The sequence below is a fragment of the Pogona vitticeps genome, chromosome 1 (genome assembly GCF_051106095.1).
Source record: "Pogona vitticeps strain Pit_001003342236 chromosome 1, PviZW2.1, whole genome shotgun sequence".
Lineage (NCBI taxonomy): Eukaryota > Metazoa > Chordata > Lepidosauria > Squamata > Agamidae > Pogona > Pogona vitticeps.
In genome coordinates this window covers 33,966,324-33,992,691 of record NC_135783.1, presented here as the reverse complement: position 1 = coordinate 33,992,691, position 26,368 = coordinate 33,966,324, and the positions used below count along the sequence as shown (strand labels likewise).

The 26,368-nt window shown below is 41.6% G+C and overlaps 1 protein-coding gene across 2 annotated transcripts in view; it reads right to left on the bottom strand.

Annotated features, from left to right (window-relative positions):
- The window catches only part of LYPLAL1 (lysophospholipase like 1), a 30,519-nt gene extending 4,751 nt beyond the window's left edge, over positions 1 to 25,768 (bottom strand). The window contains exons 1-3 of one of the 2 annotated variants that reach the window (XM_020808466.3): positions 25,498 to 25,768; positions 21,947 to 22,046; positions 12,046 to 12,215 (exon numbers count right to left, since the gene is read on the bottom strand). In XM_020808466.3, the coding sequence (XP_020664125.3) occupies positions 12,046 to 12,215; positions 21,947 to 22,046; positions 25,498 to 25,753 (526 nt within the window). In that variant the 5' untranslated portion in view covers positions 25,754 to 25,768. Of the gene's footprint in view, positions 1 to 12,045; positions 12,216 to 21,946; positions 22,047 to 22,156; positions 22,248 to 25,497 lie in introns of those variants that run through there. The other variant, XM_078382963.1, reaches the window with a different exon arrangement.
- Positions 25,769 to 26,368: the final 600 nt, after the last annotated feature.

Sequence of the window (26,368 nt, the reverse complement as noted above, 5' to 3'; positions counted from 1 at the left end):
GCTGCAAAGTAAAGAAAGCTGACAGGAAAAACTGATTTGTTTGAAATGTGTTGCTGGATGACAGTTTTGTGGATACCCTGGACTGACAGAAAGACAAAGATCTAACTCAAATCGAGCCTGAACTACCATATTTTTCGCTCCATAAGACACACCTCTCCTTAAGACACACTTCATTTTTAGGGGAGGAAAACAGGAAAAAAATATTCTGGCAATTTCAGCCCGCTGGGCCCACAGGGGTGGGGGGAGCCTTGGAAGGGTCCGAGAGTGCCTTCCAGGACCCTTTGGAGGCTCCCCCCACCCTCACAGGGCCAGCGGGGGTGAAATCGCCAGCTTCCAGGACCCTTCTGAGGCTTTCCCTTCTGAGGTCGTGATTTCGCCCCAGCTGGCCCCGCAGGGTTGGGTGGGTGGGTGGAGCCTCTGAAGGGTCTGGAAGGCACTCTCACCCAGCATCCCCTGCTGTGCCCTGGGAAGCACTGTTTTATAGTATTCGCTCCATAAGACGCAGACACTTTCCCCCCACTTTTTGGGGTGGAAAAGAGCGTCTTATAGAGCAAAAAATACAGTATCTCTGGAGACAAAAATGTTGAAACTGAGGCTGTCCTACTGCACACAATAAGAAGGCAAGATTCTCTGGAAAAGAAAATAATGCTGGGCACGGTGGAAGGCAGCAAGAAAAGACTAAGACCACATCTGAGATGGACCGATTCCCTAAAGGAACCACAAGAACCAAGCAGGGCTGTTGAGGACAGGATATTTTGAAGTTCACTCTTTGATAGGGTAGCCACAGATTGGAAGTTACATCTATGTTGCCTACAATAAGTCTTCTGATTATAGCCCAGTACATACTTTTTGAATGGAGAGATAATTGTAGATAAATTAAAATATATTTTTTTCAGAATAGTTAAGCCAAAGTTTCATTTGGGTGGTTCAGTAGTCCTTTATCAGATCAAATTGTGTTGGTGGTAACAGATATTATGATTGGATAGTTATTACTAATTTGAGATGTGTGCTATTAATTCATAAGGTAACACTATTTACGAGATATTCCACTGCAGAAGGGATGCATACCTTGAACAACTTCAAAAAACAGAATATGTTTCTGCCTGTTAGACTTCAGGCGGCAGCAACAGAATGTACAACGTAACACAACACACGCAAAAATTAATATATATCCGTTCATCATAGTGATGTGGAAAACCCTGCAACATAAACCCAAGGAAGAGTTCAGCTATGAAAATGTACATGGACTGGCTGCTGAGCTGGGTATTTCTTGTGTGTTTGTGTGGGTTTAAATATAAACCATAATAAGCCACAGAATTACACTTAGTTCTTTTTTCATATATAAAAAAGGCATAGCTGCACTCAAGCCCTCAAACTTACTTCACTGTGCCACTTCATGCCATCATCCCAAACCTCATAAAAATACAGTGGAAAGACTTGCTCTGTATATATATATATGTGTGTGTGTGTATATAGTCACTCTCAGCTTGCAGCACATAACGTACATAAATAAAATGTAAGTATATTTCGATGTTTCAGAATACAGAGACAAATGGGCCACACTGAAAGCTCATTAATGATTTAATGATATAAATGATTTAATCCCCCAGTCCCTCTTTTATTATTATTATTATTTTGCACACTCTTACTCACTAGCTTGGCAAAGCAACCCAAAATTACTCACCAATAATGCCAGTTAATGCAGTCACCTTCTGTGGGGAGAACATAGCAGTGGGACTTGCCAAGGGCTCTTGCAATCAAGAAAAACTGAATACTGTACATATGGCTGTTTTGTTGAAATCTGAAGGGGAAAACCTGCAGTTTTATCCCTTAGTAACACTAGTCTCTAGGTGAATACTCTGGAGTGGAAGTTTGGCTAACTTTACAAACCACAGATTAGCTGCAGGCAAAGGACTGTGTTTTCAAAGCTTAACTCTTACCATGTAAGCCTATACTGGACCTTTATAAGCTTGTGCTGAACATAATACATAACATATAAGCACAGACTCAAATCAAGGGAGATTTTAGCTGTATACATATTTCGACTCATAAGTTTTCAAAATTTGTTTTACAGTTGTCTTTGCTATTCTCTTGTTTCTTGTTGGACATTTTAATACCACCCTGAATTCTAACACAATGAAGAATGATATGAAAATGTGTTGCTGTTTTTTTTAAAAAAAAATATCAGTAATGCGATGTGCTATGGCTTCCATAGTTTTGAATATTCAATGCCCAGATTGCTCTCTTTCCCTGATACAGGAGAAAATACACAGATTTTGAAAATGGTCAACAATATTGGAGTGTATGATGCCATGGAAGCAGCCTGGCATGTTGCCTGGAATTTGTTTACATGACTCTCCTTTTCAGTCACTCTCTCCAAGATGCACAGCATTTTACCCCTCCTCCATCCAATTCATATACAGAAGTGACTGCATATGCCAATATATATAAGAAACACAGCTACTTTATGTTCTTTCCCACATGGTTCAGTAGCTATGGAAGAAAGCTCGTAATAAACAGAAAAGTGGCTGCATGTCTCATGTTATTTTAATGAAACAAGGGGTCAAAAACATGCCAGTATTCCTTAGTGTACTGTCGACTCTACAGCTCTGTCACAGAAAGTTTATTTTCACTGGCTGCTCATAAAAGTGACTACAGGTGGCACACACCAACTGACTTGGATCACCATTTCTGTGCTGCATCAAACCAATGGGAAAAGGGTGGGGGAGGAAAAAATGACCTAAAAAGTTGGTAAAGAGGAAATGAGGACTTTGCCAAAGGTAGCTAAACAAACATATACAGTTATACTGCACAGTGAGTACTGCGAAAAGACAAACACAGCATACACCTGCACTAATGATCTAGGCATGCTGCTGACATATACGCCTTCAAAAAGGACTAGATATGTCTTTTGACAGCAATGGATTTCCAGGGTCACTAGTCATTTGTTAGATTACGTCTCCATGACTCATTGGAATGGGGCCTTCAAATCTAAGACGGAGAGTCATTGCTGTGCTTAGAGATGAGGGTATTTGTATTCATATACGAATATACGCACAACAGGTGAACATAACAAGGGTTTGGCCCCCTGGGGCTGGACTGTCCAATGACCCTTCTGCTGCTGCCACCAGCTCTTCGCTCCCTTCCAATCGCTCCAGAGCACCCGATCTGCTAGCCACTCCAGGCAGACAGAGGGAAGATGAGTCTCCCTGGAAGGCTGATGATGCAAGGCTTCCTGCAGTAAGCTGCAGTTAGAGTAGGCCCATTTGAATTAGTGTAATGTATAGAGGAGAACCCTGAGTGCTCACTGGAAGGACAGATCCTGAAGCTGAGGCTCCAATACTTTGGCAATCTCATGAGAAGAGGAGACTCTCTGGAAAAGACCCTGATGCTGGGAAAGTGTGAAGGCAAAAGGAGAAGGGGACAACAGAGGATGAGATGGTTGTACAGTGTCACTGAAGCTACCAACATGAATTTGGCACAATTACGGGAGGCAGTGGAAGACAGGAGTGCCTGGCGTGTTCTGGTCTATGGGGTCACGAAGAGTCGGAAATTACTTAACAACTAAACAACAAACAGCTCTAGTTAATTGATGTGCAGCAGTCTCTCTGAGCTTGGCCACAAAGCGTGGATCTCTCGATGGCTGTAGAGTGAACCCCATCCTGTCTGACTGGTGTCTGTTGTAAACTGTATTGTGAGATGGAGAGGCCTGAATGGGTGGCCCACCAGAAGGTGAGGGACAAAGGTCCACCAGGTAAGTTGGCGAGCTAACTCCAGGGTCACTAGGAGATACTTGGAAGGATGGTCTATCATAGGGTCAAACTGGGATAGGTACGAGGCCTGTAAGGACCGCATCTTCAGCCTCGCATGTTGGAGTACAGACGTAGTTGAAGCCATCAGACCTAGCAAGTGCTGTGTATGGTGAGCTGTGACTGTGGTGCAACGCCAAAAGGGGCAGATGGCTCGCCTTAACTTAAGTACTCTCTCTCGAAGGGTAAACACCCTGGCTATGATGGAATTGAGATGTGCCCCAATATAATCCATGGTCTGAGATGGCTTGAGAAGAGATTTTTTTGTAATTGATTTGAAGGCCAAGATCTGCCAGAGTCTGTAGGACAAAGGTAGTGTCTCTTTGGGCTGTGCTGTGTGATCATGCTACTATCAACCAAACGTCTATATATGGAAAAATCGTGATGTTGTGAAGACAAAGATAGGCAGTGATTGGAGCCATACACTTTGTGAAGGTTCTTGCAGTGGTGGACAGGCCGAAGGGAAGGGCGCAAAATTGGTAAATAACGTCCATGAAGAGAAACCGGAGATATTTGAAATGGTGTTTGTGAATTGAAATATGAAAATATGCGTTGTGGAGATCTATAACCACAAACCAGTCGCCTGATTGAAGCAGAGGGATGACTGATTCGAGGACCATGTGGAAATGCCTCAGGAGAATGTAGGTTTGGGAATCATGAAGTAACCTGAGTAGAAACCGTTCGAAACATCCTGGGGAGGCACCCTCTGGATAGCATGCTTCAGAAGAAGGTGTGCAACCTCGTTCTCTAGAGCAGGTGAGTACGTTGTGGGTCTGACATGACCAAGAGGAGGAAGCTCCTTGAATTCCAATAGGTAACCAAAATGTATGATGGCGAGCACCCAAGTGTCCTTGGTGATGGTGGACCACTTGTCGAAAAAGGGAGCAAGCCAGGGATGGTGGGTACAGTCCAGGAGAGGAGAGTCAAATATATTGCTTGTTTTTCCTTGCAGGGTGACGGAAACCTTGTCTGTGTTGAGTAGGGGCCTGGGACTGGAAAGGAGGAGCAGAAGAGGAAGACTGAGAAAAGTTGGATTTCTCAGGAGCCTGAGCTGGAGGTTTGTAAGGATGATGGGGCGTTGATATGATTGAGGGAAAGTGAATAGCTTATGCCACTGATTGCCTTGATATCTGGGTTGTTGAATAGAGTAGGAGCGGGCAGTCTTGCGAATTTTATGTAGGTTTTCCATCACCTCGTCTGTCTTGTCCTTGAAGAGGCCTACACCATCGAAAGGTAAATCCTCAAATATGGGACCGAGCATCATCAGTAATCCCCACAGACTGCAGCCATGCATGCCGTCTGAGGGTGATGGCAGAAGCCAAAGATTTTGAAGCAGCGTTAGCCGTGTGGCAAGATGCCAGATGCTGTTGTTTAGCCAAAGTGGTGGCCTCAAGGTGGGTGTTGAGACCACCAGTTCTAATCTCTTCTGGAGCAGCTTGAAGGACAGGGAGAATCTTGTTCCACAGTTGCCTATGGTAAGCCCCCCATTGCAGCCTGATAGTTTGAGACCCTCATAATGAAGGACGCCAGAGAATATAAATGATGACCCATTACGTCAAGTTTTCTTCCCTCCTTGTTAGTAGGAGTAATTGAGGATTGACGGCCTGCTCGGGACTGATTTGATTGCACAATAATGGAATTTGGTGGAGGATGTTTGATTAGGAACGCTTAACCGGTGCCATGGGTGTGGTAGTGAGTCTCCACCCATCTTGGTATCTGTAAGGACATTGATGGTTTGTCCCAAGATTCCTTAATAAGGTCCAACATGGCTGGGATGAATGCCAAACTTAGTGGAGGAGATTTTTCTTGATTAATGTCATCAAAGACAAGATCATGCTTGGGAGGAGATGGCCATTCAATGTCCAGTTCCAACGATTTGGCTATGTGAAGGATGAGCTGTGCCTAAGAGGTAAAGTCCTGAGATGGAGGATGAACATCCACAACATCAGAATCTGGGGTTGGCAGGTTTGATAGGGACTCCCTGGATGTCTCAGAGGAGGGAACATGATCAGAATCTGTCGATGCTGAAGAGTCTTCCGAGATGAAAAGAGTTGGAGAGGGAGAGTGTTGATGATGCAGAGAAACAGAAACAAGAGGGGTTGGTGCTGGAGCCTGACAGTTGGAGCAGGATCCAGATAGAGAAACAGACTGGCGTGAGATCAAAGCTGTCAGTACCATAGAAGAGTGCTGTTTGGATGGAACAGACTCGTGTCAAGTAGACTTGTGTCGAGACTGGATAGAGTCACCACGTGGTACTTCAGCAGTAGATAAATTGTCTTTGGAAGATTTATTAGACCTTGGCACCATTGGAGTGGGCTCGCAACTGGCTCGGTGTCGACTCCAAACAGGAGGTGGCGACGGCAATGATTCGGAAGGGACATAAGCATACGGAACACTTTTGGGACGCTCATAATACTCAGGAACAAACCTTGAGTCATACTGGTTGAATCGGTATCAGTGGTGATCATCATATCAATCGATGTAATAAAGGGGCTCTCCATATTCAGGAAAGGCATGGTGTCATGATGGGCTAGAAAAGATAACTCCCAGGGAATGTCCGTAAATAAAGAACTTGATTGAATCCATAACCCAAGAATCGAAACCGTAAGCAGTACAAAGATCAAAATACCGTAGATAGAATCACAAATCACAAAGCTCTAAGTCACAAGAAGTCCAATCTCAGCGGCGGCTAAAAGGAACTGAGGTATTACGGGCGGGTGGAGCATGCGCGCCACAGGGCAACGTCCTACTAATCACGTCTTATTAAGCTCTAGAATATTCCAAGGAGTCCTGTGCAGGCCTAGTAAAACCCATTTGTGTGCATTCACAGAGGCCACAAAGAAGAACTTAAGAAATAACTAAAAAGGGGAGTTCCAAAAAGATGAAAGCAACCATAATTCAACAGCCCTAGTATAAAGGGATGTGGTGGCACTGCGGGTTAAACTGCAGAAGCCTCTGTGCTGCAAGGTCAGACGACTAGGAGTTGTAAGATCAAATCCATGTGACAGAGTGAGCTCCCGTCGCTTGTCCCAGCTCCTGCCAACCTAGCAGTTCGAAAGCATGCAAATGCAAGTACATAAATAGATACCACCATGGTGGGAAGGTAACGGCATTCCGTGTCTAGTCACACTGGCCACGTGACCACGGAAACTGTCTACGGACAAATGCTGGCTTTACAGCTTGGAAACAGAGATGAGCACCGTGCCCTGGAGTAGGACACAACTGGACTAAATGTCAAGGGGAACCTTCATCTTTACCTAAGATAAAGAGCTTTTAAAAATAAATAATGTAAGTAATCGTAGAATGTAACAAGACAGTTATTAGAATGATGTTTATGGACCAGACTGACATATATATATATATTCTTTGTATTGTTGTTGTTTTATGATGGAATTTGTAAACTGCCCAGAATGGCCTTAGTAGCCAGATGGGCAGCATAAAAAAATAAATAAAAAAATAAATATAGAATTTATGTTATTCAGTTATGTAAATGGATATTTGTGTATACTGTATGTGGTTTTAACACTAGACATACTACTTATGTCATTTTATCTTTTTTTCTGAAAAGTGAAAAATGAATCTGTGTTGTTTAAAGAGCATATGTTACCAGTCAGCTTGGGCTCTTTATAAAGTATACAGCATTCTACTTTCAAAAAGTGACTTTCCAGACTGAATATGTTTCTCCACAACAGCCTTTCCCCAAAACCTTATTTTTCCGGGACACGGTCAAATGTGCTATATACAGAGGCTCTCCTGGCATGTCCTATAGAGCAATGACTCCAAACTTGGCTTCCAGATGTTTTTGGACTACAACTCCCAGAAGCCTTCACCACCACCTCTGCTGGCCAGGATTTCTGGGAGTTGAAGTCCAAGAACATCTGGAGGCCCAAGATTGCAGACCACTGCTATAGAACAGTGGTTCTTAACCTTTGTTACTCAGGTATTTTTGAACTGCAACTCCCAGAAACCCCAGCCAGCTGAGCTGATGGTAAAGGCTTCTGGGAGTTGCAGTCCAAAAACATCTGAGTAACAAAGGTTAAGAACCAGTGCTATAGAAGACACTTACTGTTCTTCACTTGCCTTACAGTCAGAAGATAAAACAGGAAGACCAGATGAAGCAAACTCTGCCTGGACAATGAGAGCCATTAAAGGAAAAAGAATATATAGGCAAATTCTTCTAAGAGCTAGCTTTCTAAGAGTAAAAAGGGGGCTAGATCTAGAAAGAAATCAGGTAAGGAAAGCCTTGGCTCTATCATTCAGGATCTCAGTGGAAGCTGAATTTGATTTCAGAAGTCCCCATATTAAAGCAAATTTGCTCCACTTTGAACTGTTCATTTTTAGCCCTGCAGCACCTATTTCACTCAAACTGGATAAAGGAATACAGTGATTCCTATGTAAGATCTTCCTCATACAGAGCAGAAAACACAAACACAAACTCTCATTGCATAGCATAGTGCTTAGCATGCAATAAAAAGCAGCTTCAACTTTCATGTTACATGCCTGATAAAATAACTATTTGCACCATTTCACATGTAGCATAGACTGTCCCACTAGAGGGGAAAATACCTTGGATCAGGTATATAGTAACATCATACATGGATATAAGACGAAGCCATTGCCTAGCTTGGGACAGTCAGATCATATATCTCTTTTTTTGATTCCATCATACAGACCTCTTGTTAAAAGAATCAGACCATCAATTAGAGAAATACAAGTGTGGCCAGTGGATGCATCTGAGCAACTTCAAGATTGCTTTAGGAGCACTGATTGGGCACTGTTTGAGGAGGACAATGTTGATACTTATGCCTCAACAGTACTGTTTTATATCAAAAGCTGCATCAATGTTGTTACTACTACCAGACAAGTACGAGTGTTTTCTAATAACAAGCCTTGGCTAAATAGAGAAGTGCGCCTTTTATTAAAAACCAGAAATGCTGCTTTTCATTCTGGTGATGAACTACAGTACAGAGAGGCTAGAGCTAAACTGAAAAGGGGCATTAAGGATGCCAAAGCTATGTACAGCCAGAGAATTGAACAACACCTTGAAAGTTCTGACACTCGCCGAGTGTGGCACGGCCTAAGACAAATCACTGGTCAGAGTAACAAAAACAGTCTGTGTAGCAGCAGTGATTTTTTGGCTGAGCAGTTAAATCAATTTTTCAGCCGTTTTGAGGTGGAAACAGGAACAACCATTATTCCAGCACCTACTGTCTATAATACATCACTAGAATCTACCATCAACAGACAACCACTAGTACTGCAGATTTCAGATGTGAGACGCGCTTTCCAGAATATTAATGTTCGAAAGGCAGCTGGACCAGATGGAATCATGGGACGAGTTATTAGGGGCTGTGCTGCAGAATTAGCTGGAGTTTTTACGGATATTTTCAATCTATCCTTGTTGCAGTGTTCAGTCCCCACTTGCCTGAAGACATCTATTATAGTGCCAGTCCCCAAGCAGTCAGCTGTGGTATCTCTCAATGATTACAGACCAGTAGCTTTAACATCTGTTGTTATGAAATGTTTTGAGAGATTGGTGCTGGATTACATTAAGGCTAGTCTTCCACCTTCTTTGGACCCATGGCAATTTGCATACAGGAAAAATAGATCTACTGATGATGCTGTGTCCATTGTACTCCATACTGTATTGAGCCACTTAGAACATCAGGGAACTTATGCGAGGCTGTTGTTTGTGGATTATAGCTCTGCTTTTAATACCATTCTACCAAATAGGTTGTTTTTTAAAATGATCAACCTGGGATTACCTCAGGAGATATGCATGTGGATAAAGGATTTTCTGACAGATAGGCCACAGTCAGTAAGGATGGGATCTCACCATTCTTCTACCCTGGTACTAAGTACAGGAGCTCCCCAGGGCTGCGTGCTAAGTCCCTTCCTCTATTCCCTGTACACACATGATTGCACCCCACTGTATAACACCAATGCAATTATTAAATTTGCGGATGATACGACAGTGGTGGGGCTCATAAATAAGAACAATGAGTCTGCTTATAGAAAGGAAGTACAAAGGTTGATACTTTGGTGTAAAGAAAATCATCTCACACTTAACATCAAAAAAACTAAAGAACTCATAATTGATTTTAGGAGGAAGAGATATGTACATTTACCACTGTACATAAACGGTGAGGAAGTGGAGAGAGTTGGTAGTTTTAAATTTCTGGGTACTTACATCTCAGAGGACCTCTCATGGACTATAAATGCCAACATGCTAATGAAGAAGGCACAGAAGAGGCTGTATTTCCTGAGAATGCTCGGCAAGTTAAATTTATCTCAGCATTTGCTTCTGTCATACTATCGTAGCACCATTGAGAGTGTCCTAACCTATGGCATTCTGGCATGGTTTGGGAGTAGCTCTGTAGCGGACAAAAAAGCTCTACAGAGAACCATTAAAATTGCCCAGAATATCATCGGGCTCCAGCTACCAACCCTGGATGACATCTTCACATCCCGCTGTCTAAGGAAATCACATAGCATCCTGAGAGACTCTTCCCATCCTGCTTATAACTTTTTTGAACTGTTACCATCTGGCAGAAGATATAGAACAATTAAGACTCGGACCACACGTTTTCTCAATAGTTTTTATCCCAGAGCTATAATTGCAATTAATAATGAGCTTAAAGACCACCAGTAGTGAATAATTAGTTGGACTGTGTAACTTGGCCTGCGGTGTAGATGTTTGTATTTTTAGTGGGGGACTTTTAGTGGGTGGGGAGTGTTTGGGAATTTTATGTGTGTGCATGTGTCTGGTCTCTGGGTGTCTGTGAATTTCGTTGTATGTGTATATACTTACAATGACAATAAATTATTATTATTATTATTTTTCACTATAAAGTTAAAAACACTCAAGTGGCCTTCCTATAGAGCAGCCATTCTCAACATTTATTTGGCCATAGCCCTTTTAGCTCTTCTCAGGTTCCAGGCCCCCATCAAACAAGGATATAACACAAATAGATATCTTTCAGAAAATTCTCACATTTTTCAATCTGTGGGCCCCTTCAAATGTGTCAGGCCCTCCCTGGGAGGCGGCATATGGCCCCCGTTGAAAATGGCTGCTATGGAATATGGGAACAAGCTATGAGCTTTACAGTGCAGTTCTTGATTTCTTCAGATGGATTTTGCAAAAAGATTTGTTCCAAAGAGTACAGTCGTGCCCCGCTTTACGACTACCCTGCTTTACGACAAATCCGCTTCATGATGATGTTTTTGCGATCGCAAAACAATGGTCTAAATGGGGGGATTTCACTTTGCGATGATCAGTTCCCTGCTTCGGGAACCAATTCTTCGCACTACAATGATCTTTACAGCTGATCGTCGGGTTTTCAAAATGGCCGCCAGGTGATTAAAATGGCCCCCCGCTGTGTTTAGGGAAGGATTCCTTGCTATACAGGCACTGAAAATGGCTGCCGTATGGAGGATCCGCGCTGGACGGTGAGTTTTTAGCCCACTGGATTGCACTGAACGGTTTTCAATGCGTTTCAATTGGCTTTTTATTTTCGCTTTACGATGTTTTCGCTTAACAGTGATTTTCCTGGAACGGATTATCGCCGTTAAGCGAGGCACCACTGTATTGAGCTTCTTACCCCAAATGGGATTCAACGATTCAATATGATGGCCAATGTTACAAACAAGTTCATACCTACCCTGGTCTATTCTCTCTGAGTTCTTATAAAGATTCATCTCAAACAACAAGTAGATAGTGACCTCCTCTTTACAAAAGAATCCCAATTATCTACGTAAATCCAGTTGTGGATCTCAATTAGAGCAGATTCAACGGATTCACTTTCCTCCCCAAAGCCAACACATACAGAATATAAATCATTTATTCAATGTCTTGGCTTTATTTGCAACAAATAACACTATACAACTTATTAGATTAAGTAATGCTTCTAATTATAACTGTATTTAAGTAGTTAATTCATTCCCTAATCACCTTTCAAACTACAGTTTTCCCAAGGCAGCTTACAATGTAAAACATGTGACTCCACATGTAACAGATTCATAAACGAATGAATCATATTTAAACCAAATTTAAGAATGAACCACTGAAAATGAGCTAAAAACACCAAAGGCATTAATAGAAACTCTACCTAGACATTAAAAAGTTTTTTGGCCACTCCAAGTTTTCACATTCACTCACCACATTTTCAGGTTTGGCTCAGCACAGAGAATGAGTTCTCATATAAATGTGAAATGCTTTCTTCTTTCAAAATCTTACCCAGAAGTATCCTGTTCTTCCTGATGCCGTTTTTCACTTCATCATCAATCAAACCTGTAAGTGTTTGACACATTGAATCAATGGTTTCAGTATGTTCTGGGCAATCTGGGGAGATCTTATATCTGTCAAACCACACATTGGACCAGCTCCCTCTCATAGGCGTATAGGGTCTGAAAGAAAGGTTGATAGGTGAAAGATGTGTGAGAACAAAGTTTTAATGTACCCACAGAGAATGTCAAGGAACTGAGTTTCTCAGAATGGTCCTGGAGGTGGTGGCCTAGGACAAGAGGATTGAACCATCCTCATGCTTTAATGATCCACCTTCTTGTGTCCATGCTGCAAGCATTTTCTCCCACCTAGGTTCAGTTTTATTACTAGGAGAACTAGTGAAATAAACTGTGGTTCATACACAAACATGATTTTACTTAAATTCAGGTATTGTTAGTCTCAACTAGAGTAAAACAACTAAATTAAGCTCTAATGGGGAGTGAACATGTATGTAATTGAGTTGAGTATATGCAACTACTTATTTGTGACTATAAATTAGATTCTGATCTTGGACAGATGGATACAGCAATGGACCAGAACTCATATAAAATCCCATTTTAGTTCTTTAAAACATGGGCTCACATCTTTAATTTGCCATTTGAAGCCTGCAAGAAATAGTGACTTATAACACAAGGCTGCCATGAAAGTAAGAAGACTGTAAAGCATTTTGCATACTAAAAATTATAAAAATGCATTAGTGGGGAAAAAATACTGCCACACTTCTGTTTATCTGAAATATAGAATGAGTTTGTCACTAAATTATATCTAAAATGTATACAGTTCTTCCATTATCATGAATGGCTGCTTCAATAAATCACCAAGGGATAAGCATGAACCTCAAACATGTTATACTGAATGTTTCATTTCACTTTAAACAAAATTTTACACAGCGTTTTAAAAATCCCAACTAGCACAGGATAAAAATTTCAAAAATAGTGCCAGTTAACCACCATTACTCCTTCTTCAGGTGATCCACAGTTACATTAAACACACATACACATCTACACCGCCATCAGGCCCCATTCCAAAGAGTAGAAGCTGGATGCTTATGCGCAAGCACCCAAAATAACAAGTCTAGTTTTACTAGAATTCTTAAAAGTTAAAAATCCTATCCTTATGCGATAGCTTCCATTTAAACATCCAAGTGTGTATTCATTAATTGAGGACAGAAAAAAGTAAGGCATGCTTCAGCCATCATGTTTCCATTCCTATTGTCTGTTTTTACTCACAATGAAGTTATTCAACAGAGATGTGCCTCAAGCCCTCCACAGGGGTGTTCACACCTTACATTCAACAGAGCTACACTGTGGATATACAAGTACATTGTCACCCTTCTACACCAATTTTGATTATTTTCAACCTATAGAGGATTATACCCCACCCAAGGAGGCCCCCCTCATGATGTAGAACCCTAGAAGTTCAGGTTCTACCAAACTGCATGGAGAACTTTCACAAGGCCTCCAGTTTCAGACAGTCATTCTCCATGTGACCAGAATGACAAAAATGCTGACGGACGCAGATCTCATGTCTATGCCATCCTCTCCAAATGCAGGGGGTATTCATGTTGGAACATCACACAAATTACATGGTTCTACTAAACAATCATTTTGGAGGTGAAGTACATGGCATTCTCTCAGTTTCCAGCTACAAGGGAGCCTTCAAAAAGAGTCCAAATGTTTTTCTAATCGGCTTAAACAGACAATTTCTATGTTTACAACCAGTGGTGGGATTCAAATAAATTAACAACAGGTTCTATGTCCTAATGACGGATGGATAAATAAATAAATAAATAAATAAATAAATAAATAAATAAATAAATAAATAAATAAATAAATAAATAAATAAATAAATAAATAAATGCCCAGGACAGTGGGATCCGATGAGGGTTTCTTCCACAGTGGTCTCCCTACTGCCTATCATCACAACTACTTCTCACATGATTAAGACATCTGGATAAGTGTATCTGTTTGGGCATACCGCTGCTGTTACCCTCACCATGGGCATGTGCCAAACACACACACACACAAACAAACACACACCTCACAGTGGGTGCTTATGACCAAGTTTGACAGAAAACTGACACATCTCTCCTTCACTTTACCTCCTATTTCACCCTATAGCTCACCAGCAAAAATTGCTTCCCTCCCCTTTCCTGCTCCTGAAATGACTGATAGCCCTGCTTGTTGTTACCTGGAGGCCGCCTTTGCACACCTAATGTGGTTTCTAGGCAGAGCAACAGTCTTATGTGGTACCTTTAACTTGAAAAAAATCATAGTAAAACGAGGACGGTTGGGTGTTTGACTGAAGTGGTCTCACCCCAAAACTTTTTCCCTCTGTATCCTGCCCTCATGCCTTGTCAGTCACCCCCCCGCCTCAAGGCCATAGGCTTTCCTCCAGTGACGTCAAGGACTCATCCTCCCTCCCTTTCCCCCAGTGATGCCTCTGCTCTTTCCAGGGCTTTATCTCTCTCACCCACACCCCACCTCAGATGGCTCAGTGTGGTACGGGAAGGGAGGCAGCTAATTGTGTCCCCCTCCCCCCGCTCGTCGCTGGTCACCTGGCCCCTCCTCCTTCATTCATCTCAGGCCAGCAAACGGTTCTACGAACCAATAGTACATTTAGGAACCGGTTCTATAGAATAGGTGCGAACCTGCTGAATCCCACCTCTGTTTACAACTCTGTAGATGTTATGGTCTAATGCTTGATGACAGGGAAAGAATGAAGCAGGGGCAGTTGAGGCAAGGGTAAATAGGAAAAGAATGTGTTGCAGTTTTAACACAATACACACTGGCTGGAATACTGCTATTTCGTATAGTAAGCTGCAACTAGAGTATACCCACTGAATCCACAGAACTGACTAAGGAGTTGACTCACCAGTTCCCCACTGATTCAATGGGCCTATTTTAGTTGCAACTTACTAGTTTAAGCAAAAGAATTTCATTGTTGCCTTGCTTTCTGACAAAACCCTTCCATTTTTTTCTGTGTAACTGTACCTATTCTACATTAACTGCATGAAACGTATCATCATGTCACTTTTGGCAGGCACTGCCATGATTGATATATATGGATGTTTCCTGATTGCACAGTATGGAAGTGCTTATGTATTAAAGTGGGCAGCATCATTTTTTTGTACAAGATCAACTGCTCTGAACCAGAACACAAGAAAAAATTCGGGCAACATATATTTAAGAAGAATTGTCATTCTTTCCTTTTCTAATGACAAAAACAGGAACATACAATCCCTTCCTTCCAAGATAAACTCTGGAATCCAGCCCTTGTCCTCAATCCAATTTAACAGCAAGATAAGACCAATCTCAGATAAGGGATGGTAAGAATGAATCCGAAGTATAACTTTAATAGGCAATTAGGGCATCAAACTGTACAAGGCAGCATATACAGCAATTAAAATAAAGCTATCAGAGCCATTCTCATCAAACTGCAAACATTAAATCTGGGTAGACGTAGCTACAGTAGGGCTGCCATTCCTTTTACAACAGAACAAAGGGATTTGTTTTCTTTTCTTAACATCCAGTTCTATGTAGATTAATCCACTGGTACTAGCTCCTGATGTCTCTTGGCTCCCATCCCATTGGCAACAAGAGCGATCACCACCAGTACGGGTGTCAGTGCTTTCACATACCACTCTGAAGAGCAGCTTTGTGTGTGAATGTTAATAAAATAAAATAAATCATTTTCCATATATGTTAACTCAGCTCCTTCACTGTAATAAATGCTGCCTGCTGAAATGTCTTTTATTTCCATCAGCTATCAGCATGATCCAACAAGTGTCCTTGATTTCAACATCAGGAGATTTAAGCACTTGGCTAGATTCTACCCCTTTCAGTTTGCACCCATCAAAGATGGATGCACATCCTTAATTACTTTCCTGAATCTGAGCCTAGTGCTTTGTAACTAGGTTTCCCAGATTCCATGCTAATAAAAGTTGGTCTTACTCCCACAGCTTCAAAATGTAATAAAAAACAGATTATAATCATTTCTAAATGAACCTCAAACAATGTTTTTAAAGCTTTCTGCTGCCATTCTTTTGCTTCTGAAATGCTTCTGCCATTTCTTCCCTTTAGCAGATTTATGACTAAAGGATCCGTAGCACGCAACAACGTATATCAGTTACGTATTTATGTAAACAGTGACTGCAATGGCTGGGATGAGGGAACTTGTAGTTGCTCATATCTTATGGGCAGCAGACTGGGGAAGTAAGTAGGCAATATAGCTGGTCCATGAAATGCATGTGTATCCAAAATTTTATTTAAAACCTATGAACCAAATCCATTAGAGCAGTGGTTCCCCACCTTGGGTCCCCAGATGTTCTTGGACTACAACTCCCAGAAATCTTGGCCAGCACAGGTAGCGGTGAAGGCTTCTGGGAGTTTTAGTCCAAGAACATCTGCCAACCCAAGGTGGGGAACCACTGCATTAGAGGAATGTGTGAATGTCTAAGATGAAGCCAGCCAGAAGTCAACAAGAACAGCGGAAAGACTCAGCATCTATGTTTCTGGAACCCTGGCAGAGCCATCATCTCTTTCATCCATCTGCTGTCTATCCAACATCTCTTTTCTGCTTCTTCCTCCTGAAGACAGAGTGACTGCCTGAGTAGTTTTTTAAAAATACAGTACTGTAGATTGTTGTGCCTTACTGTATTCCATGTGTTTTTGATGTTGCTTTTATTTACCGTTTTTCGGTATGGTATTTGTTTGATCCTTTTTATTAGTAGTATGCTACTGTTTTTAGCTTCGAATCTTTTAATTATGTAAACCACCTTGTGTCCTTTATAAGGAGAAAGGCAGGGTAAAAATATTTTAAATAAAATAAGTAAGTCTCACAATCTTACTAGTTTACCTCAGTAACGATCAACAAGTGGGTTGTGATCAACAAGTAGCTCTTGTGGCTCAAGTAACTGTTAATGCATCTCAAATTGTGCCAAGCTGACTGGTGATTTCATACTGTAGCCAAAAGGGAGAGAGACTTGCTACAGACACTCAAGGGAAAAGAAGTCTGAAATGTAAAGCTCAGATGTTTGAAAAATCAACATTGTTCAACCAATGTTCTACAAATATATATAAAAAGCTCACGTTTCTTTAAAAATTGTATACTAAGAAGTGTATTGAGTTATCTGCTGGCTAGTGAGAGAAAACCTGCAGAATCAATTCATTTGTAGGTTTATTCTGGATTTATAACAGTATGGGCTGTGAGATGAAAATGGTACATAATGCAATGATTCTTTGACCCAGATTTTTTGAAGGGAAACACAAGTAGGTACAGTATAGTTATTTCAAAAAGTTGAGACTACATAATTTTAACTTGACCATGTTAGCTGCCATGATGCCAGTTTAAACTATCACTTTCTGTTTGAAAAGCATGGGGGGAGGGAAGCAGTATTCTGTCCTGTTTTAGACATTCAACAGAAAACACATCTTTAAGTCACACAGCTAGCAGCTGAAACAGTATTCAAAATTGCGGTCATGCCGGCTCAAAGGAGGGAGAAAAAACACCATTTGCTTTGAAAACCACTTGGATAGACGTGGCAGCAGATGCTATTTTTAAAGGCTCAACTTAAATTACAGCACATTTAATCACAATAATAGAAAGGGAGGGGATGAATGAAAAGATTAAGTTATATTTGACTATGGAAAGTTGATGCAGTTGTTAATTCTACATCCTTGACAACTCAGTGACTCATTCATTCAAATACAAACCATGATCCCTATTCATTTTCTGATCAAGATCTTTGGAAAGTTATTATCTGGCTACAACTACGAACTTCCTAGAGTTTTGACTTTGAAAAATACTTTACATTTTGCTTCTCTTGTCTGAACAATCAGCACTCACTGGCCAAAATCCTGTTGCTCCATACAGTAAGCTGCACTAGAGAGGCCAACTAAATCTATGTGAATTTCATAAGTCAGTGTCTCCATAAATTCCATTGATTCAAACAGCTCTACTCTAACTGTAATTTACTTTAGTAAAGTAAGCTGCAGTTAAAGTAGTCCCATTTGAATTAGTGTAATGTACAGAGGAGAACCCTGAGTGACCACTGGAAGGACAGATCCTGAAGCTGAGACTCCAATACTTTGGCCATCTCATGAGAAGAGAGGACTCCCTGGAAAAGACCTTAATGTTGGGAAAGTGTGAAGGCAAGAGGAAAAGCGGACAACAGAGGATGAGACGTTTGGACAGTGTCATTGAAGCTACCAACATGAATTTGACCCAACTCCGGGAGGCAGTGGAAGACAGGAGGGCCTGGCGTGCTCTGGTCCATAGGGTCACGAAGAGTTGGACATGACTTAACAACAATAACAACAGAGGAATTGATACAACAAATCCCATTGAGTCTATGGGCCTACTCTAGAACAATTTACTACACTAACCAATAAGATTTTGGGCATTAGATATTACAAGGAACGTTTATTAGAAGCATGAAAAGTTACACCAGGCCAGAGCCAGTATTCTCTACTCTGACTAGTAATCACTCTCTAGGATCTTGGTTAGGAATGGGGGCAGGAGAACTTGCTGAATTTCTCACTGTTGTTGACTTAGGCTATCTCGACAATCCAAGACAGCTCAACAAGAATCCTTCAAGCTCAATGAACGTTCTCATTGTAAGAGTGAGACAAAGAGTACTTCTTTCCTTTCTCAGGATTTCTAGAATTTGCCCACAATGTATCCAGTAATACATCACAACTTGAGCAGGCTCACTGAGCTAATGGAACTTATGGAGGAATTGGCTTACCAAGTTCCTACTGAATTAATTGGCCTACTCTAGTTGTGACTTATTACTAGATTTCAACCAACATTTCTACAGCAGTTGATATGCATGAGCACCCCCTCTCTCTTTAAGAAACACAACTTGTGCTCACAAGCAAACCCAAGAGGAATGACTGGTTGTTACAAAAAGATGCAAACAACTCACCCATGCTTCTGATTCTTAAAAGTCCATACAAACCAATACCAACTGTGGTTTTGAGTAACTTTCACAATTTAAGTAAGTTATATAGTTTTGTGCATGATTTCTTAATGTATGTAAAAAACTGCCAAGACAGCATCACCAGAAAATATCTCACCCTCACACAAGGCAAGGAGGAAACTTTTGCAATTCCTTATCTTTGTTTGCAAGGATGGGGATAAGGACTGATATTTCAAGTTCTTTGCATCATCTGCTAGAAAAGCTACCTGATCTTTTAAACTGGGCCGCTACAGACAAAATGCAGATCACCTACTGTCTACCAGCTGATCCAGATCTATCTGCTACTCACCCGTACTGGTAATACATAGCCTATGCATATATTAAATATTTATCTTTTAATAAGTGATTGCCTTGTGGCATCAAGGAAGCTGAATCAATTTAATTCCAGTAATTCAGATTAACGGGACATCATTATACTAGACCACACCTGCAGCTTTTATTTATTTAAAGTATTTTAACCTTCTATTCTCCTTAAAAAGAATACAAGGTGGCTGATATTATTTTTAAAAATGTAAAAGCTAAAAACAGTTGACATAAAGTATTAAAATAGAATTACACAAGTATATTAAAAATAGTAATAAAATCAACACTAAAACACATTTAAAACAACAGAGCACAACAGTCCATTTACTTGAACCACCAGTTGTTAAGGGAAAGCCCGCCTAAAGAGAAAGGTCTTTGCCTGCTTCTGGAAGTACAACAAAGATGGGGCCAGCCTAGCTTCCCGTGAAAGGGAGTTCCAGAATCTGGGACCACATGAGAGAGGGCCCTCTCCCTTGTCCCCACCAGGCGCAACTGTAAGGGTGGTGGGACTGAGAGGAAGGCCTCCCCTGATTATCTTAATGCCCAAGCAGGCTCATAGAAAGAGATGCCATCTTTTAGATAGTTTGGACCCAAGCTCTTTATGGCCTTATAGGTTAAAACCAGCATTTTGAATTGTACCTAGAAACAGATTGGCAGCCAATGGAGCTGCTGTAACAGGGGAGTTATATGTTCTCTCTAACCAGCCCGTCAGGAATCTGGCTGCTGCTTTTTGGACCCTCCCGAATTTCCAAACACTTTCCACAGGCAGCCCTATGTAGAGTGCTTTACAGAAATCCAGTCAAGATGTAACTAGGACATGTGTCATCATGGTCAGATCAGCCCTCTCAATAAATGGGCACACTAGTATTAACTGTGCAAAGGCACTCCGAGCCACAGTTGAAACCTGGGCATCCAGGCTCAGAGATGAATCCAGGATTCAGGGTGAACACTGTGTAACTCTTATGGATGTTTGTATTGTTGCATCTGCTATTCCTTCTCTGATTAGACTTGTTTCCTACAGCATCCTAGCTGCTTTGGGTCCTTTTTAAGGAGAAAGGCAGGGTCAAAATATTTTGCATGAAGTAAGTAAATAAAAACAAAGCTTCAACAGTAGTTCAATCAATTTTTTTAAAGAAAGCAATGTCTGTTGCAAGGTAATTTTTCTAATCCAAGCTTGTAAAGTTTACTCTGTTGAACAATAACTCTCAGCATGTCTAGTTATTTTAAATATTAACACTTGTGTATTTTCAAACATGAACAAGGAAGTACTAACAAAAAAATGGAGTTAAGAGTCAAGGCTTTGCTTGACTACTTACTCCTCCTGTACACAAGGGATTGGGAGCCTCTGGCCTTTTAGACTTCAACTCCCAGAAGGCCAAGCCAGTCAAACCAATGGTAAGAGACTGTGGGAGATGTAGTCCAAAACATATGCAGGGCCAAAGGTTCCCCACACTTGTCATACACAGAAAACTACAAAATGTTTACTCACATTTCTTTTCATTCACCAGATGCAACCCCAATACTCAAAAACTGACTGCAATAACCATTGTAGAGGGAAACAGGAGAGCGGAGCAGAATAATCAGTGAAGTATGCAATTGTACAGAATATGATTAATATGTTGTGATTTTGTCTGCTTGGCAAGGAATTATCTGTAGTTAGGATTAGCTGTTGAGTAGCTGCAGCCTTGTGCTTCCATAATGGACTCTGTTCCAAGAGCATGCTATAAACACATAAAATAAAGAAAACTATGCTAATTATTCCCCTTGTCCTACTTTGGCACAGCAATGCTCCTGCATACTATCACTGAGACACAACCCTGAAGTCCAGCCTGCATTAAGATTTTAGCAGAATAACTCGTTTATTTTTAAAAAAGCATGAGAGACGAACATTTATCACGATATTGTGCATATGTCAATAGAGTGACTTATACAAATACATTTTAATGCTGTAAAAGCCTAAAATAATTATAACTTTATTAACCACTGCCATATATAGGTTTTGCAACAGCATGCAAACTATCTTAAAATGCTTATTTTATTCACTCCCATGCTCACATCTAAAGATTAAGTAATTTATAGTGCCATACCTTTTCACAGGGAACAGCTAACTTCTTCAGAGGAAACCAGAAAGCATGTTCATCTACCTACTTTACAAATGGAAAGCTTTTGGGAACCTTGGATGGTGGTGGCCTTTAATTGTCAAACACCTCTGCCAGGTTGTGTCTGGTGGTCCTGATCCTGGCAGTGTTCTTTAGCAATTAAAGCCTTCCCATCCCAAGGGCTTCTCCAGGGTAAAAGGGAGGCCTAGGGACTCTTGGATACTAAAATGGGATGGTAGTAGTGGAGGGGAATAGGAAACCTTTAATTAATTTAAATTAAATTTTACTGGAACCAGTTGATGACATCATCAGCTCCCACAGGCAGAAATTTACGCAGAGGATTTTGCTGACTGACACTTCTCAGGAAGTACCAACCCACATTATGTTTGGTTATTACATTAAGAACCATCATTTGAAGAAAACAGTAGAGAGTTATTTAATAGTAGCATGAAAATGCATTGAAAAGTACCTTGCAGGAGCTGTTGGATAAATGATTTTTATGTGTTGGAAACACAAATCCTGATTCAAAACCTGCTTGATCCAGTCTCTTACTCCTTGGCCAGTATCACCTGAATAAGACATTAAGGTACCACCAGCATTAGATATTTGAATAATAGCAAACACCAGATTGCTTCATAATACATACACAAAAACAACACTGAGCAACATTTCAAAATACCTGATAATCCAATTAGATTTCTGGACAACTGAGCTGCACTCAGTATCTCTTCCTTTTCAGCACAGAATAAGAACATGCTAGCACCTTGCCATCAGATCTACTTCATCAACTGGCAAAAACAGTGCCTGTTTTATTTACTCTACTGAATACATTGTAAAAATTATGAAGAAAAGAAGCCAAGTTACAAAAATGGAACTTGTCATGTAATAACAGATATAAAAAGAGAGGGACCATAGCAGCTCAATGGTAGAGCACAAGTAGAGTATCTCAAAAGCAATTCCTGCTCTTTCCATGCAAGGGTGGAAAACACTCCAAATTAAAAACCCAGAAAACTGTTGCTGGTCAGGATATACAATATGATCTAGATGAGTTGATGATCTGAATCAGTGGAGGGCAATTTCTACATTTCTTGAGGACACACAAACGGGATAACTAAACGGGTAATACTGTTATTTTATTTATTGGTTACGTTTCTCTTCTACCCTTGTTCCAGGGACGTCAAGAGACTGAACATGTTTTTTCTCCTGCCTGTGAGGAAGGCCAGAGTTAGAATGTACAACTGGCACAAAGTCACCCAGCGGTCTTATGGTTCAGGGACTAGAACTTGGACTTCTCAAGTCTTGGCCCATCACACTAAACAAAGTGCCAACTAGCCTTCAGGTCTTCCCCATGACATACACTAGCCAGAGAACTTTTATGACATATGTCCTTTCACATGCAGTGGGAGGGTTGCCTAATTTGTCAATTGGTACACTTTACAAGTGTTAGGTTGCAAATCTGACATGCAGGAAGGACCACTGGAAAACATGAGCCTCACTTCTAAAAAATATTGTGAAGGATTGTTGCTTTTGTTTGCTCAACAATGCCAATTCATGTTGTTTGATTTTTTAAAAGCCCACTTTATTTGTTAAAAAACTGGGAAAAATTACTTACTACAATATTTGTTGCACCACTTATTGTTTTTCCAATGCATATTATTTGGGCAGCACAGGGAATGATAAGAGGCAATCAGAGGAAAAGTTTTCATTTAAACTCAAAGGAAATTTCCAAAGTGTGCTGTTAAAACTAAAGAGGGGGGGGGGGAGGAAAACCAGAATTTTGTGGCATTTTAAAGATCAACCAATTTGTTTCAGTGGCTGAGCTCTTATTGCTAAGGGTAGCAAACTGCATTACAGTAATCCTACTGAATCCGTGATTCAGCTCCTCCGCAAGTTCCATTTATTTGGATGGTCTACTCTAGCTGCAACCTATTATGCTAAGCAATAGGATTTCAGCCAGTATGTATTGACTGAAATTACAACACATTCAGTAATAAGCTAGTCACAACTATAGTAAGCCTGTCTGAAGCAATAAAAACAAAGGGGGAGATGACTCACCAAATTGCCAGTGATTCAATAGATCTACTCTGGTGTAACTTACTATGCTAAACAACAAGATTTCAGCTGTGAGCTTTCACAGTCCAAACTCCATTCCTTCACATATAAGAGCTACCTCTATCTTGTAATTCTGAGTTCAGACCATGTCCCTTCATTGATACAGGTCAGGCAACTTTAATGATGACTGCGGCTTCCAGGTCCTGTTTCTTTAAGACTCCGGCTATTGAACAGGAGCCTTTTTTCCTCCTGTGTTCCCTCCTCCCTGATGCAACAAGCAGGTAAGGGCACAGCAGGGTGTTGCAAAGAAAGGGCAGAACCACAGAGCAAAGCAGCTAAACTTTGGGAATGAATCTCACTAGTATGGAGCTTTCAAACCAACAGGTGTTGACTCTGAATCAGGAGCTGGCAGCTCCAGCTATTCTGCTTTCCATGAAAAATGATCCCTTATAAACATGAGTTTACACTTGGGCAGTAAAAACAGCTTTATGGTGCAATAACCCCAATAAGTTTCACACTTTTAAAAAAATGTTATTTAAAACCACATAAAAATGGCTTTGATCTAGCTCACCTACTCAAACGTGACAAATTAAAAAGCTGAATAAGAATAGCACCTGCCGAGGGATAACTATCTCAGCCTGCCTGTGGTCAGGTAAACAAGGTAACGAAAAATGCAGATATTAAAATACTGTGCAGCAGTGTGTCAACACTTTTTTATTTATATGATCCATTGCCCTCTCAAACTAACACTGCAATAGTAGAACTGACCAGCTATGGAAGTCAAGTGTAGTGTATGATTCCTTTTGGCACTACCTGTTATCACTAATCAATAGCTAGGCAGTAATGCGGAACAAAACACTAGTCCACATTAAAGACTGTATCCTAACCCCCCCATTAGGCTCTAACTTCCAGATGCACTTAACATGGCTTTGTGCATTCCCACACACGAAGAACATACAGTACTTACTTATGTACCTACACACATACACTTTCTCTCTCATGTGTTACTATGTGGAGAAATGCTCAGTGTTAATTAACACTGTTAAGACAATTTCCACTGTTGCAACGGTTCAAAAAAGGGACAGGTGCAATACAACATCTCCAGTGCAGCCTGTGTAAATGAGGGACAAAAACCGATGTGTTCATCTCCTCAATGTGGGCACATGTGTGACGAAACAAGGCACATTTGTGTGAATTGATACAGGGCAAGTGTTTGAAACCCACAACACCTCTGCAGCCTGTTGAACGAACATACTGAGTACTGTATGTACTTAAACACATTAAAAGGAAAAAGACCCTGCCAGATTTAGGCATGTTTATCTTGTCCTCTTTCTAGCCAATAATGACAGGACTTAATCTGTGCTAAACAACAACAACAAAGGCTGAGCCCAATGGCCAGTTTGGAAATGGTACATACTGGTGAAACTGCTTTCCCAGTTTAAAATGGAACAGCTGGAACATAAAATGATAGGAAACCGTTTGACACTTTTAGTGCATTGTTATATTTCATTCAAGCTTTGAGGGGTACGGTACACATGGCAAACGGCTCCCTTTCTCCTCACCAACGATCTTGTGAGGGAGGCCCAACCTACAAGAGCCTGACCCAATATTACCCGGTCAGTTTCACACCTTTGATGTCTTAAGTCCCGTGTCAATGTCATCGCACCCCTTTGGAGGAGGAGGAGGAAAGCCGCACAAGTACAAAACAATCTCAGGTTAGAAGAAATCATTTCGACTTTCAGGCGCCCCCCCGATTCTCTGTTGCGTCTCTCATTCCTTCAAGAAAGGAAAAGGCAACCCAAGAAGCAACCCACGCTGATTCCCGAAAGTAGTACCCGTGTTTTAGGGGGAACTATTGTCCCGCTGCACAGGGGTCAACCAGGAAGCCCTGCTGTCTACCGGGCCTCTCTGCCCGACGCTGCGTGGTGGCGCCCCCTTCAGACCCTTCTGGGACAGGGAAGGAACCACCTGAGCCATGCAGGAAGATGACAGAAGCCGTGTGCCTGCCCGCGGGGGCCACCGTCGCCACCGTCCTTTGCAGCGCCCACTGAGCCGCCATGCCTGCTCTCCCGTCCGGAAGAGAGACCGGCGACGCACGTCGCGCAGCCGCCGCCTCCAAAGAGGCACCCGAAGCTTTTCGTCCAGGGGCTCCGCCCCCAGCAAGTTCGGGCAGGATTGGGCTCGAAGCCGTGTAGGGGCTGCTGCGCAGGCGCGTCGGCGTCATAGCTGAGCTGAGTGGGTGGAGAGTGAAGCGTTCAGTGTAGCCGGGGAGGATGGCGCACGGATGCGTTCGCTATCTGTGTAGGAGCGCCGCTTTAGGAGGGAGCGAGGGGAGTCGGCTTAAAAATCGTAATTTTGCAAAGTAACGTTTCCAGACCTTGTGTGAATTATAGTCAAGGCGATGATGCCTAACAACCGCTGTCTGATGTGGACGTTTCTCGTCCCCTGCTGTCTTTAGCGAAATCAGAAGGATCATATGGAAAGAAACGCACTCTGCGTGAGCTCAGGAGCATTCCCAAATGCCCTTAATCGTAGATCTTGCAGGTCTGAGGCTGGGAATCGAGACTTTCTGTTGAGTAGCCCCTAAGCACACGTTGAGCTTAATTCCGGGTGGAGTTCTCCTGTGCATTCCTTCTTGGAAATGAAATCGCACTCAGCCCTCGATTTCTGGGCGGGGTGGCCCTCCTACGCTTAAGAGCCGCCTGTGAGTTATTTCTCTAGGAGTGTAACTTTGGAGTAAACAAATATAAAGATGAAGATTGAACAATCGTGCAAAGAGTGAATTGGGAAGCAGGAAAAGTCGGAGGCGACCAAAATGTTGGAGAAAGACACTGGAAAG